The sequence below is a fragment of the Podarcis erhardii genome (genome assembly GCF_964252035.2).
Source record: "Podarcis erhardii genome assembly, chromosome: 9".
Lineage (NCBI taxonomy): Eukaryota > Metazoa > Chordata > Lepidosauria > Squamata > Lacertidae > Podarcis > Podarcis erhardii.
Genome location: NC_138512.1, coordinates 80,241,799 through 80,256,093, shown reverse-complemented (window position 1 = coordinate 80,256,093; position 14,295 = coordinate 80,241,799). Strand labels below are relative to the sequence as shown.

Genomic DNA, 14,295 nt, shown 5'->3' with positions numbered 1-14,295 from the left:
TTTTCATCCTCCAAAGAATTGAAAAGCGGCTCATAGCTTTAGATTTCAGCCGGCAATGTGTTCGTTTTCCACCCGTGTCCAAATGCAGGGCTAAAAATAGCAGCACAGAAACCGACTTTATTAGGATTTCTCAGTGAAGTTTGCCGAGGTGTTTGCCTCCATTGCCAGCAGGTGGTGCTGTTGCTGCAGAGATCTCTGTGAGGGTCCCTGGAATAACCCCCCCCCCCACCTGCTACATTGGCTGGGGGAGACCCCTGAGCAGTTTACGGTCGGGGTCTGGCCTCCTCCTTTTAAGACTCTCCCCACTGTTGGTCTGGGCTTGCTGGGGGTGGGGGCCTGCAGCCTTGTGGGGCTGCCTTTCAAGGCTGGCTGTCGGAATTTTTTTTTGGGGGGTGTCTGCCATTGACACAGAGTAAAGAGCCCCTCCTGCAGGAAAACCCTTCTGGAGTCTGTGACCCACAAGCCTCTTGCCAGGGGGCCTCCGTCTAGGTGTTGTTTGGCAGCAGTGCCCAGATGCAAAGAAGCAGGAGGACAGATGTGGTGGTGGGGGAACGATAGGGGAACATGCCAGCAGATTTCTGGGGGAGGGCTAGGTCTGCCCTGCCTAAGACCACCCCCCAAGTACATCATACCTACATCACAGAAAAGGTAGTCTACAGCAGAAATCTGAGTGCGCTCTTTATCTTGTCTGACAGGTTACCTTTTTAATGGTCACTTGACTGGATTGCCTGGGGAGCCTGGCCAGTCTTTTGTAATGATAAATACTTAGTTCCTGGGCCAGGTCACAGGCTCACACACTATTCATCTCTTAAATGTGCCCTTCAGACAGGATTTGTGAAGGAAAAGACAATGGGGAGGCTTTTCCATTTTCCGTTGACCTTGCAGAGGAAACATTTGGTCAGTTTGGGAATCAAAAATGGTTTCAGGTCGGTCTTCCTGTGCTGATCTATGTACCTGCTTGGTTGGTACACTTATGAACATTTATTATATATGCAAGACTTTAAAATTCTTATCACACTTCCCATTGGGGCGCCTGGTTGGCCACAGCGAGGGCAGGAGGCTGGACTGATCCGCCAGCTCCTCCTCGGGTTCTTACACAGGCGGCACCACATCCACCGTCTGCAGGTCCTGTAAAATTCGCAGCACTAGGGAGCTTGTTGGGGAATGGTCATTTGCCAGGGAAGCTCCACCTGCGATCCTCGCACTGCAGGGGGTCAGGCTGGATGGCCTTTGGGGGACCCTTCCCACTCTACATGCCCATGAAACTCAGGGTCTGAGACAGGGGACGAAGAGAGTCCGTTTGCTTCTTGAGGGCTGTGTGAGCAGGCCAGTTCCAGGGGAAGCGAAGCTCTCCTCCGCTTGACCTCCTGGGAAGTCACTGCCAGCCGTAGCAGATCCTTCCTTCCTTCCAACTCTTTGTTGTTGTTGAGTCGTGTCCGCCTCTTCGTGCCCCCCTGGACCAGAGCACACCAGGCACTCCTGTCTTCCACTGCCTCCCACAGTTTGGTCAAACTCATGCTGGTAGCTTCGAGAACACTGTCCCACCATCTCGTCCTCTGTCATCCCCTTCTCCTTGTGCCCTCCATCTTTCCCAACATCAGGGTCTTTTCCAGGGAGTCTTCTCTTCTCATGAGGTGGCCAAACTATTGGAGCCTCAGCTTCAGGATCTGTCCTTCCAGTGAGCACTCAGGGCTGATTTCCTTCAGAATGGATAGGTGTGATCTTCTTGCAGTCCATGGGACTCTCAAGAATCTCCCCCAGCACCATAATTCAAAAGCATCAATCCTTCTTGATGGTCCAGCTCTCACTTCCGTACATCACTACTGGGAAAACCATAGCTTTAACTATACGGACCTTTGTTGGCAAGGTGATGCCTCTGCTTTTTAAGATGCTGTCTAGGTTTGCCATCGCCTTTCTCCCAAGGAGCAGGCGTCTTTTAATTTCGTGACTGCTGTCACCATCTGCAGTGATCATGGAGCCCAAGAAAGTAAAATCTCTCACTGCCTCCATTTCTTCCCCTTCTATTTGCCAGGAGGTGATGGGACCAGTGGCCATGATCTTCGTTTTTTTGATGTTGAGCTTCAGACCATATTTTGTGCTCTCCTCTTTCACCCTCATTAAAAGGTTCTTTAATTTTTCCTCACTTTCTGCCATCAAGGTTGTGTCCTCTGCATCCTTCCAACTCTACAACTCTGTGATTCCATGTTGCGCTAGGTGGACCTATGCAATAGCTGCTTTGCGCCAGGGTTAGACTCTGGCCTGTGCTTCCCGCCCCCCGAGAACTACAAGTCCCAGAGTCCTTTGGCTCTTGTGGGTATTTCTTCTGCACAGGCGCTGAAGGTCCAGCCATCACCTGGGGTCAGCCTGGTGCTTCTGAAGGAGGGATGCTCAGGCCCCAGGATGCGTGCGAGGGAAGGAGAGAGGGAGAGGGAGGGAGAGACATGGCTGGCCTCTGGAGGAGAACTTGAGTTGGCGTTTGCCAAGGCCCTTGTGTATAATTAGCAGGTGAGCCTGGCATGTGGTCAGAAAGGCAAGGAGCTCAAGCGCAGAGCCTTGCAAATTGCAGCGCAGGGAAGAAACATTCAGGTGCTGTTGACGAGAGAGGTAGCCGCCCTTGTCGGGAAGCGTCCTGGGTTTCCACATCTCTAAGCCATCCCTTGCCTATGGTGACAGCAGCCTTGATCTACTTATAAAAATGTTTCATTTGCAACAAGGATACATAAAACCATGCAGTAAAAACCATATAAAAAAATTAAAAATGGGTACCGGTTAACCCTTGTGGAAAGATGCACTCTTTTTAAAAATATAATTTTTATTGATTTTTTCATGTTTCATTTCATTTTCAGTACACAAATCCATAACTTTAAGTATTGCTCAAAAAGAGCACCGACCTCCTTCCCTCCCTCTTTCTGACTTCCGCATATCTTTAACAGATTCATCGCATTTCTATAACCACTTTCTTACCTTATATCTTCTTTTAACATTTACCCCCTTATATGTAAATAGCTCCTTATTTTCACATTACCAGATATTTCAAGTCAGACCTACAAATGTTTTCAAACGTTTACAGTTTTCTCTCAAATAAGATATCAATTTCCTCCAGTCCTTTTGAAAGGAAAGATGCACTCTTGATTGCCTGCATAGAAAAGTTTGTGGCAGGCGTTTAAAAGTTGGCCCAGAAGGCGCCTGCTGAATCTCTGGTGGCAGAGAGTTCCAAAGGACTGGGTCAATGACACAAAAGGCTTAGTTTACTTGCTGTTGTCAATGGAGCCTTGCCAACTGGGGGAACGACCAGCTATGTCCCTGCAGATGATCTCTGTGATCCCTGCAGATAAATGATCCCCTGCAGGTGCCCTCAGAGACGAAGGCGGGTGACACTGATTTGTTGTCGGCGTCCATCTGTCTTGAGAAACAATGGACTGCTCCTCCCGGGATGACGTTAAATGGTTTTGTGCCCTCCCTGGCGTGCAGGAGGACTGGGCAGCGTGTTAGGAGGTCCTCCTGGGCTGCCCTCTTCCCATGGCTGCCAGATTCTGTGCCCGTCCGCATGGGCACCCGCACCCTGGGCACCCGAGGCCTCTCCAGAGTGGCTCCATCCAGCTTCTGCCTGGGTTTACCTGCTTTTGGCTCTAAGGAAGCAACTGTGTTGGCTTCCTGTCTTGCACTCCCTGCTCTCTCTTTTAAAATAATTTTTTTTAATTCATTTTTTCTTTTAACATTTATCATCATACACAAATCTTAAATCACTTTGCTAATAGGATTTGCGGAATCCCCGGATTCCCTCCCCCCTCCGTGGTTTCCCCAGATATTCTTTTCAAACGGCATCTTACAATGTTCTCCATATTTTCTTAAATCTCATTTTTTTATCCTAATTCTTGCTTCGTTGCAAGTGTTTTTAAAATCCTGCCAGTGTTTTCAGTTGTTTGTAATGTTCTTTCAAGTAACTTACAAAATTCCCCCATTCTTTATTAAATTAAAACCGTCCTCTTAATCTCTGATCTTCCCAGTCATTTTCACCAATTCGGCAGAGTCCATCACCTTTATCAGCTATTCTTCTTTTGTAAATTTTCCTTCCATCTTTGGGCGAGTAGCAGCTGCTGTAGCCTACATAAATAGTTTCTTCTGATCCTTAGGTATTTCTGTACCTAAAATTCCTAATCAAAAAGCTTTAGGGTTGTTGTTTTTTTACAAAAGTTATTTTTAAGATTTTTTTCAGCTCATTAGAAATCATTTTCCAATATGCTTTTTTGCACTCCCTGTTCTTGCCTCTGCCTTGGGGTCTTTTTATTTGGGGTGGGGGGTCGGAGTTCCCTGGCAGCTGGAGCTCTGTGCCAACTCTCCTTGGGTTTGCCAGCAAAGCTCAGGGTGCGTCCCTTGCGGTTGTGGGGAAACAGCCCCCTTCCCTGCTCCATAGAGTTGGCTGCTAGAAGGGGAAGCTTATGGGGGCATCACCCACCCCCAGGGGGACCAGAGGCAAGCCGGCAGCTCTCTTCAAAGCATAGAGAGGTGGAAGGGACCCCCCTCAGTCCAGGAATCTTTCACCCAGTGTGGGACTTGAACCCTCAACCCCGAGGTTAGAGGTTTTGTGCTCTACCAGCTGAGCTATCCCACAGGCCCTGGACGGAATTGCTTTGGGGGCTGCAGTGAGGGGGCTTCCTTAAAAAGGAGGGTGGCCATCCTGCAGAGCTGGCTAAAGGGGTTTGGGGAGTGCAGAGGATTTTGGCTGTGGGGGAGGGTCAGGTTTGCTTGGAAATGGGGCTTTATATTCCTGTTTTTGCAAGGAATTTGTGCAAGTTTCCTTCAGTGGACGGAACAAAGATGGGGGGGTTGGAGTTGAGAGGAGGGGAGGCTGGACAAGGAAGAGCCATGGTTCCCTTTCTTCCTCTTCCTCTTCCTCTTCCTCTTCCCTTTCCCTTTCCCTTTGACATTTTCATTGCTTCTATCTTCTAGTCCAGGGATCAGCAACCTTTTTCAGCAGGGGGCTGGTCTACCATCCCTCAGACCTTGTGGGGGGCCGGACTATATTTTTTGGGGGGAAATGAACGAATTCTGTTATGTACTGAGTTGAATAGGATTCAGAATGCAGCAGTCTGATTGGTCCTAGAACAATAGGATCCAGAATGCTGCAGTCTGATTGGTCCGCAGGGGCCACCCACTCCAACTCCAGGTGGAAGTCCATCTGCAATCTGATTGGCCTGCAGGAGAATCCTGGAATTAGCCAATCACGTGGGGCCCATTGTGTAAATAATGTATATAAGCAGACATTCTGGGGGAACTTCTATTCCTCACTACTCTGAGCTGAATAAAGAGCCTGAAATCCATTCTCGACTCCGAGTATATTTCAAATTCCTATGCCCCACAAATCACCCAGAGATGCATTTTAAATAAAAGGACACATTCTACTCGTGTAAAAACACTCTGATTCCTGGACCGTCCCCGGGCCGGATTGAGAAGGCGATTGGGCTGGATCTGGCCCCTGGGCCTTAAGTTGCCTACCCCTGTTCTGGGAGTTTCCCCCAGTAGCTTTTGGGTGTGTCCCCCCCCCCTTCGGCCATGTGTGTGTGTGTGTTTTTGGGGGGGGGTCTTGCTGTGCGAATCCTTTGGGGAGGGGGAGATGCTGTTTTGTGAGCCTGACTCGTCTGCTCCTGCCGCTTGTCTCTTGCAGCCCCCACCCCGTCAAGCCCATCAGCAGCTCTCCGGGGCCAAACCCCCCTCAGGAGGAGAAGGAGAAGCAGAGGCCGGCGGGCAGCTTGACCCCTGTCCGGAGCGGCGGCCAGGAGCGTGAGCCGGGCAGCGCCGTCAGCGTCACTGCAGGGGGAGCGCCCACCTCCCAGCTGGAGAAACCGGAGCCCAAAAGGGTAAAAGGGGGTGGATGTGAGGGTGGAGGGAGAAAATACCCCAAGGGTGGCAGAGGTGGGGGCTCTTTCCTCAGGGGGGCGGGTCTTCCAGTGTCCTTGAAGAGAGAGAGATAAAACTTTATTCGCATTAGCCAATGGCCATAGCAACAGGAAAACATTACAGTATACGCAGAAAAGGAAATTAGATATAAAAGGACAATTTAAAGTCCTGAATCAGCAGTTGGTTAGTGGCCCTTATTCTTGTCCTTGAAGAGGAACCTTTAATTTGAAGTGCGTATATATAGGAAGAGCCTGCAGGACCCCAGGCCAAAGGGGGCCCGACCAGTCCAGCACCCTGTTTGCACAGGGGCCAACCCATGGGAGACCCAGAAGCAAGGTTCAAGATTCCTGTGGCAGGGAGTTCCATAGTTGAACCCTGTGCTGCGAGAAGAAGGGGCTTCCCTGCATCTGTCCTCTTGGGCTGGTAGATTATTTTTGTGCCCCCCTGGGATTCCCCCCTGTTGCCCCCTCCACCATTGGGGCCATTCTGCCTCAAAAGTAGACCCTGCTCCGACAGATCCCATAGCGCTCGCCTTTCCCGGGTCCAGTTCCTGGAAGCCCCCTGGCCGCCTCCTGCTGCCCCACCAGAGTCCCCAGCTGGAGGCAGAGCAGCCTGGCTTGGCCTTCCAGGGCGTGGGGGGGTCTGAAATGGGCCCCTTTGGCCTCATCCAGCAGTCTCTCCTGGTGTTCCTAAATTTGTGGCTTTTTCTGCCGCCTGTGCAGCATTATTATTATTAGTGCTTGCTGGTCCTTGTTCTGATGGAGAGAAAGGTCTTGCTTCTCCACTGACCGCAGCCCCCTCCCTCTACCCCCCCCCCAGGACTCTTCCGCGCTGGATCCGTCCGCCAAGTATTACCACCTGACGCATGATGAGCTGATCCAGCTGCTGCTGAAGCGAGAGGCGGAGCTGAGCCAGACGCAGGATCAGGTCCGCGAGCTGGAGAACTACATCGACCTCCTCCTGGTCCGCATCATGGAGCAGTCTCCCCGGCTGCTGCAGATCCCCCTGGAGGGGGAGCCCAAGCCAGCCAAATAGCGCCCCCAGCCCCCTTTCCACCTGCCACGCCTCTGCCCTCCCCACTTTTGAGTTCCCGGCTCCCTCTCCTGGCTCAAGGCGGCCCCCCTGGAAGGAGAGGCCCTGCGGAAAGGACCCTTTGCTTCTGGACCTCTGGGCCCCAGGCAACCAGACGCCGGTGTTTGTGGGACGCAGCTGGCTTTGAGCAAGATGCCGTTTTCTGGAGAGTTGCTTGCCTCCCGTCCTGCTAGCTTCCCGGTCCATTGCAGCACCCGCAGTTACGCCCAGGGCTCGGATCCGCTCCCCGTCCCCTGGGATGGTGACTCCGGCTGGCTGTTGGCTCCCTGTCTGTGGTGGTGGTGGGTGTTCCTTGGAAGGGGGCTGGAGGGAGAGCAGCCCGGGGGGCGGGGGTCAGACGACGTGGCCGAAGGATGGACTGCGGAACAAGGGAGATGGATTGTGCAGGAAAGACCTCCTGGTGGGCCGGGGGCATGGCGTGCCGACCCCACCACTGTGCTCCTTGAACGACTAGCATCGCCCAGCCTGCGCCAACCACTCAGCACCTCGCCAGGTTCACCTGCCCCCTGGGGGCAAGAGGGGGGGCTGCCTTGGACTTGGGGCGCTGTCCTGGCTCAGCGCCTGGCACTCTTTTCATTGCATGCTGGAATAAGTTGCAGGCCTGCCTCTGCCTGCCTACCCTCTTCCTTCTCTTTCTCTGCAGTGGCACCTCGTCCTTTTTGCACCCCCCCTCCCCACACCTGCTGCGATAATCAGAACAAAAACAGTGTGCCTTTTCTTTCGCGGGGAGGACAAATGCGCCGGAGCATCTCCGGGCTTGTGCGCGGCGGCGTCCGTGGCGACTCCTGCGCCGCAGACCAGCAGAAGCACACGGGGAAACGTCCTGAGGCAGGGCAGGGGGGCTTGGCGTCATCGCCAGAAGCCCCGGGCGAAAGTCTCTGGGTGCCCAGAGGAAGGAGGACCCTGCTCCTTAGCGGGTGACCAAACGGCACGGGACCAAAGTGTGCGGTTCCTTGAAGGTGGCTTCATGCTCTGGGTTTCCTTCTCAGACCTGGGGTGCCCTCGGGCCTTGCAGTGTCTCTGCTTTGCCTTGGGGTGCCCTGGCCCTTTCCTGCCCCAGGAGGAGACCTGTGCAGCCTGCACTCCCCCCGCCCCAACACACACCTGGCCCTTGGGGAATGGCAATGCCTTCGGGGAAGCTCCAGCCCTCGGTTCCATTCCTTGCGCATCTCTCTGCCCTTAACGGTGGGCTGTGGATTTTTCCTGGTCCAGAAAGGGGCTGGCAGGCCGCGGAGAGTCCTGCCTGCTTCTCCCGGGGTTTGATTGTGGACCACCGATTCTTTTCTTACTCTGCCCCCTTGGGGAGTGCTATATCCTTCTTCTCTCCCCACCCCCTTGCAATGGCTGCAGGGGGGCTTTCCCCCTTGCCCCCCACCCACAGCCTCCCGGTCAGCTTGCCCGCCAGCCACAGCCTCCTTCCCTCCCCCTTCGGCCGCTCTTGACTTGACCAGGGCTAGCTAACGGTGGCGGAGCAACTCTGGTCGGCCTTTGCGTTGCCCCTTGGTTCAGCTGCCCGCGGGCGATGGAGGAGCCCAGCAGAAAGGCCACAGGCCCTTCTGGCCTTGGCATGGCTTGGAGAGGAGTCTTTGGGCAAGGAGCAGGGAGCGCCAGGGACCCATGAGGTGGGCTGAGCCAGGGCGTTCTCAGTTTGCCTCTGCCAGGAGAGGGGAAAGCCTGTTGGTTGCCTGCCTGTGTGGAGGCCTCCATGGCCGACTCGCTGCAGGAAGGTCGTTGGTGCTGAGCTCCGGCCCCTGAGGTCTCCTGCCCCCCCCCCGCGACCTTTGAGCTGCCCAGCCCCTTTTCCCTCTCCAGGGAGCTGGGGCTGCAAGGTTCACCCATCGACTCCTCGATCCCCGGATCCCGGTGCCAAAAATGCGCAGCTGCCTTGCTTCTTGTCCCCCTCCAGGAATTGGGGTTTTGCTGCCCCCCACATCCTTGTCTGGAAGCTTTAAAAAGGGGGAGGAGAGCCGGCAGCCCCCATCCCAAGACGGTAGTTGTTGGGGAGGATTTGCAGGGACGCGTTTCGAGAGGGCTGGGGGAATATTTCTGGATTTGCAGGGTCTTCGCTTTGGAGGGTGGTTCTCATCAACAGTTTGCCTCCACGTTTCTCACGTTCTGCCAAATAAGCCTCACGACCCACAGCAGGTCTCTTTCAATCCGGTGCCCTTCCGAAGTCACAGACTGCAGCCCCCCTAAGGCTTTTGGCGGGCACCGGGTTGGGAAAGGAGAAACGTACCATTCAGTATTTCCTGGGGGTTCTTACCTCCTGGCAAGAGTTTCCTTGCAGTGTTCTGCGTGGGGCCGGTTGGTTTCGTTTAATTGTTTGTTTGGGCTCCTCTCCTGGCCCAAAGGGCCACCGGCCAGCGCCAAGCAAACCGTGTCCCAAGGAGAGCAGTGTTAGTTAACGTCTTCCTTCCCTTTGAGCAAGTATGGGAGCACCCCTGCCCCCCTCCATCCCACCCCACGGGGGAATTTTACTCCCAGCCGTGGGGTTCATGCTGAGGTGCTCACTTGTATTAAGAATCTCATTGGGTGACGTTTGTTTAAAAAGAGGGGGGGAAGCTTGTTCTGTTTTAAGCACTTTAAAGGAAAAATAAAATAAAACGGTTGAATTTGTTGCTTAGAAATTCCTGGCTTGCTTTTTTTATTCCCATGCCCCAAATCCAAAGGTTGCAGTAGCGCCATAAGCCCCACACGTAAATGGGGAGCTCCAAAGTTGTAACGCTAGAACTCCGAGACATACAATGGAACGGAATGTTGGAAGTTTCAAGACAGGTATAAGAAATTACGCAGTACGATAATCTTTATTGTCATTGTCCCATACAGAACAACGAAATTGAAAAAAATCTACACCAGCATTCAAAAACCAACAAGCCTGCTATCCCAGCCTGGTTAACTCCCTAAAAACTCTGATACCCCATAATTAAATACAATATATTCCCATAGAGACAACCTTACACTATGTTTAGAAGCAAAATTGCATTGGGATAGAAACTGTTTCTCAGGCAGCCAGTCCTAGTCTTTATAACCCTGGACCTTCTTCCAGAAGGCAGAAGCTGAAAGATCATTTCCGGGGTGCGCACTATCCTGCGCTATCTCTGCAGCTTTCTTACGGCATCTGGAAGCATAGATTTGATCCAAGGTGGGAAGAGGGCACCCAATTATTCTCTCTGCAGTCTTTACAACCCTGGACAGCATTGTTTTTCCCCTGACCGTGCAGCTCCCAAACCACACACACAGACCATAACTTAATACGCTCTCCACAGTGCAATGATAGAATGCCATCAACAGGTCCTTGGAGAGATTGTTTTTCCGGAGGATTCTCAGAAAATATAACCTCTGCTGTGAGTATAAGAGTTAAACTACGGAACTCCCTGTCACAGGAGGCAGGGATGGCTGCCAACTTGGAAGGCTTTAAAAGAGATTCTTAAGCCTGAGATGCCATGGGTCCCACCCCACTCCTTGGAGGGGGTGGCAGAGTGAGGGGGGCCAGGCCAGGCCCAGCCTCTGCTGTTTTAGCAGAAGGGGGGGGGTTACCTTCCATCCTGCTCTTCGCTTGTCCCAACAGGAAGCAGCCCCCCCAATGATTGGCATGTCATTTCTGTGTGACAGGACGCCTAATTCTTCCCAGCTGGATTTCGGGGGGGGGGGGAGGTTCCCACCATGATGGCTTTCAGCAGGTGCCCCCGTTGGGCTGCAGCTAATCCAGGGGGATGAAGGGCTGAGAGCGAGGAAAAAGCCCCCGCCCAGAGTTTTGAAACTGACAGGCCAAATCGCGGCTGAACAATGCGAGCAGGTGGTCAAGATCAGGGGGCGACCTGCGAGAGAAGCAGGTGTTTGGGTCCGGGATGCCTGAACACGCCAAGCCCAGCGCCCCCACCCAGCCTGCTTCACCCTTTTGTCTGGGAAAGGGCAGGGGACCCCCCCTCCTGCTGCTCTGTTTTCCCAGGTGCACAGAGATCTCTTGACGCTGAACCCCAACCCATCTCTTCCGCAAAATATGCCCGCCGACAGTGGTAGCACCCACCTCCCAACATGAGCTTTCCAGAGGGCTTGGCTTTTGGGGGGGGCACAGTGCCCCTTCCCACCCAAGAGTGGCAGGCTGCCCCTGCTGCCCTCTCTGCAAAGAGCAGCTACTCTGGCAAGGCACCCGCAAGCACCCACAGAAGACCATGGGGTGAACCGTTTGGATGAGGCCAGTGCCCACTTCGCCCAGACTCCTGGGCTCACAGTGGCTAATAATAATAATAAATTTTATTTATACCCCACCCTTCCTGGTTCAAAAACCGGGCTCAGGGCAGCTAACAACAAATTTAAAACACTCAATTATAAAAGCAGCATAAAATACAGTATAAAAACATGAATAACAATAAAATTCAAGAATCAATTCAATAATCCCCAGGGCTAGCTGGCTGAATTGGTCCTACTTAGGAAACCAGGGGAGAATTAGCTGTGGGGTCTCAGAGCAGGTGATCTTCATAAAAGGGGGGAGGGAGGAAAGAGAAGGGAAATAAAAGATCAGGCTGAATTCAAATTAAAGGCCAGGCGGAATAGCTTTGACTTATAGGCCCAATAGAAGGAGGTTAAATCCTGCAGGGCCCCGGTCTCCTGGGACAGAGCAGGTCGGAGCCATCACTGAGAAGGCCCTGGCCCTGGGGGAGGATAGTCTGACTTCCTTTGGGCCCGGGACCTCTAAACTATGGTTCTTCATGGACCTTAGGGTCCTCTGCGGGGCAGACCAGGAGAGGCGGTCCAGTAAATACCAGGGCCCTAAGCCACAAAGGGCTTTAAAGGTCAAGACCAGCACCGTGAACCTGACCCTGTACTCCACCAAGAGGCCCATAATAGGAAGCCCAGAAGCAGGGTCTGAGCACACGGCTCTCTCCCCTCCTATTTTTGACCCCCCAAAGGGAATAATCCCTTTGCTGACTTTCTCAGAGGCTCCTGCTTTTTTCCCGTTTTTCTCTCTCTCCAGAATTTTTGTGCAAGGGCTGGTGACTGAGACGAAGGGCAGTGGCAGCCTTCAAGTGGGGACATCAAAACACAAAATGCCCCCATCCTAAAAACCACAAGTACAGGTGAAACTCGAAAAATTAGAATATCGTGGAAAAGTTCATTTATCTTGCCATTCCTTTTTCGTTGGCAGAGTTCCTTTTTTCCAGTTTTCAGCAATTGGGATCCAGTGAGCACTCAGGGCTGATTTCCTGAAGAATGGAGAGGTTTGATGTTCTTGCGGTCCATGGGACTTTCAAGAGTCTCCTCCAGCACCAGAATTCAAAAGCATCCATTCTTCGGCGATCAGCCTTCTTTATGGTCCAGCTCTCACTTCCATACATCACTACCATCTGCAGTGATCATGGAGCCCAAGAAAGTAAAATCTCTCACTGCCTCCATTTCTTCCCCTTCTATTTGCCAGGAGGTGATGGGCCCAGTGGCCATGATCTTCGTTTTTTTGATGTTGAGCTTCAAACCATATTTTGCGCTCTCCTCTTTCACCCTCGTCTTTGTTTTTAGCTAGGTTTTAATAACAAAAACCCCTTTTACATTAATTATAATATATCAATAAGCATGACCCAACCACCAGGGTACTGAGAGAGCTAGGTGCTGCTCTTTATATACTATACCCAACAGCTTAATTACCACACCTTAACAGCACCTGCTATACTGCTTCACAGCTGTAAAACTAGATCACGTTATTTGCTCTGGCCCTTAAAGAAATATACATTTTGTGGACCAATAATGAACCTTCAAATTTAAAGAGACCATTCCACATTCCGGAGCGTGGGCTCTCCTTCCTCAGGCTTCCAGGCAGTGGTGGAAATCCATGCGGCGTGGCATGGATGCTCTCAGCCTGTGGCACTGCGGAGGTGTTATGGAAGACCAGGATGCTTCAATAGCAGCCTTCAGCTCTTCTGCATTGCTTAATCCCATGTCTCTCATCTTTCTCTTGACAATGCCCCATGGATTCTCAATGGGGTTCAGGTCAGGTGAGTTCGCTGGCCAATCAAGCACAGTAATCCCATGGGCATTGAACCAGGTTTTGGTACTTTTGGCAGTGTGGGCAGGTGCCAAAATCCTGCTGGAAAATGAAGTCAACATCCCCATAAAGCTTGTCTGCGCTCCAAAATCTTCTGGTAGGCAGCTGCGTTGACCCTGGACTGAATGAAGCACAGTGGACCAACACCAGCTGATGACACGGCTCCCCAAATCAACAGAGACTGTGGAAACTTCAAGCATCTGGCATTGCATGCCTCCCCATTCTTTCTCCAGACTCTGGGTCCTTGGTTTCCAAATGAGATGCAAAAGCTGCTCTCATCAGAAAAGAGATTTGGGGAGGTTTCTAAGCAGTGGCTGCCGGCCAGGGATTCTGGAGCTGCCATCCCTGCATTGCAGGGGGTTGGGCTGGATGACCTTGTAGCAGGAACCCCCCCCCCCATCATTCAGTTTGTACAAACTTCACACACACTCACACTCACACACTACATGCGCTACACTTCTGTTATAAATTCATAAGAAAATCAACCATGCATCGGATTTGCACTGTTCCACTTTTATTTTACTCCATGAAGGAAGGACTACAAAATGGGGCAGAACAAAATAAAATAAAATAAAATAAAAAAATTCCTTCCAGTAGCACCTTAAAGACCAACTGAGTTAGTTCTAGGTATGAGCTTTCGTGTGCATGCACACTTCTTCAGATACACTGAAACAGAAGTCACCGGACCTTTCTATATAGTGAGAAGGTGGGGAGGGGTTTGGTTTGATGGGGCAGGTTTGATACAGGGCAGCCATAATCCCTTGACCATCCCAGCACATCCACAGGAGCCCTGCCCAGTTATGGCTATGCCAACCCTGATGATCCCAGACAGAAGACCATCAAGATCACAAAGAACTTGCATATGGGAGTGGATTCAGCATGGACTGAAACAAAGGACACTGATCAGATCTTCCCTCAGGGGGCAGGAAACTGCCAACTCCCCTTTGTCACCTGGAAGTGACTCATGGGGAGGGGGAGAGAAGGGAACCAGCCAGGTGACAGGACACTCAGGTTACCACTGCAACTCCTCCCTCAACCCCTCCTCTCTGTAATGTATGCATGATGTTTCTGGGGGTGGGCTAGACCTAGAGGAGGGGAATTTCAAAAGTTTTTATAAGGTCTTGCACACCATTTTTCTGTGTCTTTTTTCTCACCTGCAAGTGAGGGGAACACCCTGTTGCAACAGTTCAATAAAGGCCAAGCCTACAGGCTGCTGATTTGCTCCCAGTTACTCTGGTTGGTGTCTTTCCTTTTTGTCCAAGGGAGCC

The 14,295-nt window shown here is 52.1% G+C and overlaps 1 protein-coding gene across 2 annotated transcripts in view; it reads left to right on the top strand.

The window, feature by feature from the left end:
• RAB11FIP5 (RAB11 family interacting protein 5) overlaps positions 1-7,626 on the top strand; it is a 55,327-nt gene extending 47,701 nt beyond the window's left edge. Inside the window, exons 5-7 of one of the 2 annotated variants that reach the window (XR_014160287.1) lie at positions 5,666-5,858; positions 6,718-7,275; positions 7,306-7,626. Coding sequence is in view for 1 of the 2 variants with exons in the window: in XM_081876626.1 (XP_081732752.1) it covers positions 5,666-5,858; positions 6,718-6,933 (409 nt within the window). In the remaining variant the exon portion in view is untranslated. The other variant, XM_081876626.1, reaches the window with a different exon arrangement.
• Positions 7,627-14,295: the final 6,669 nt, after the last annotated feature.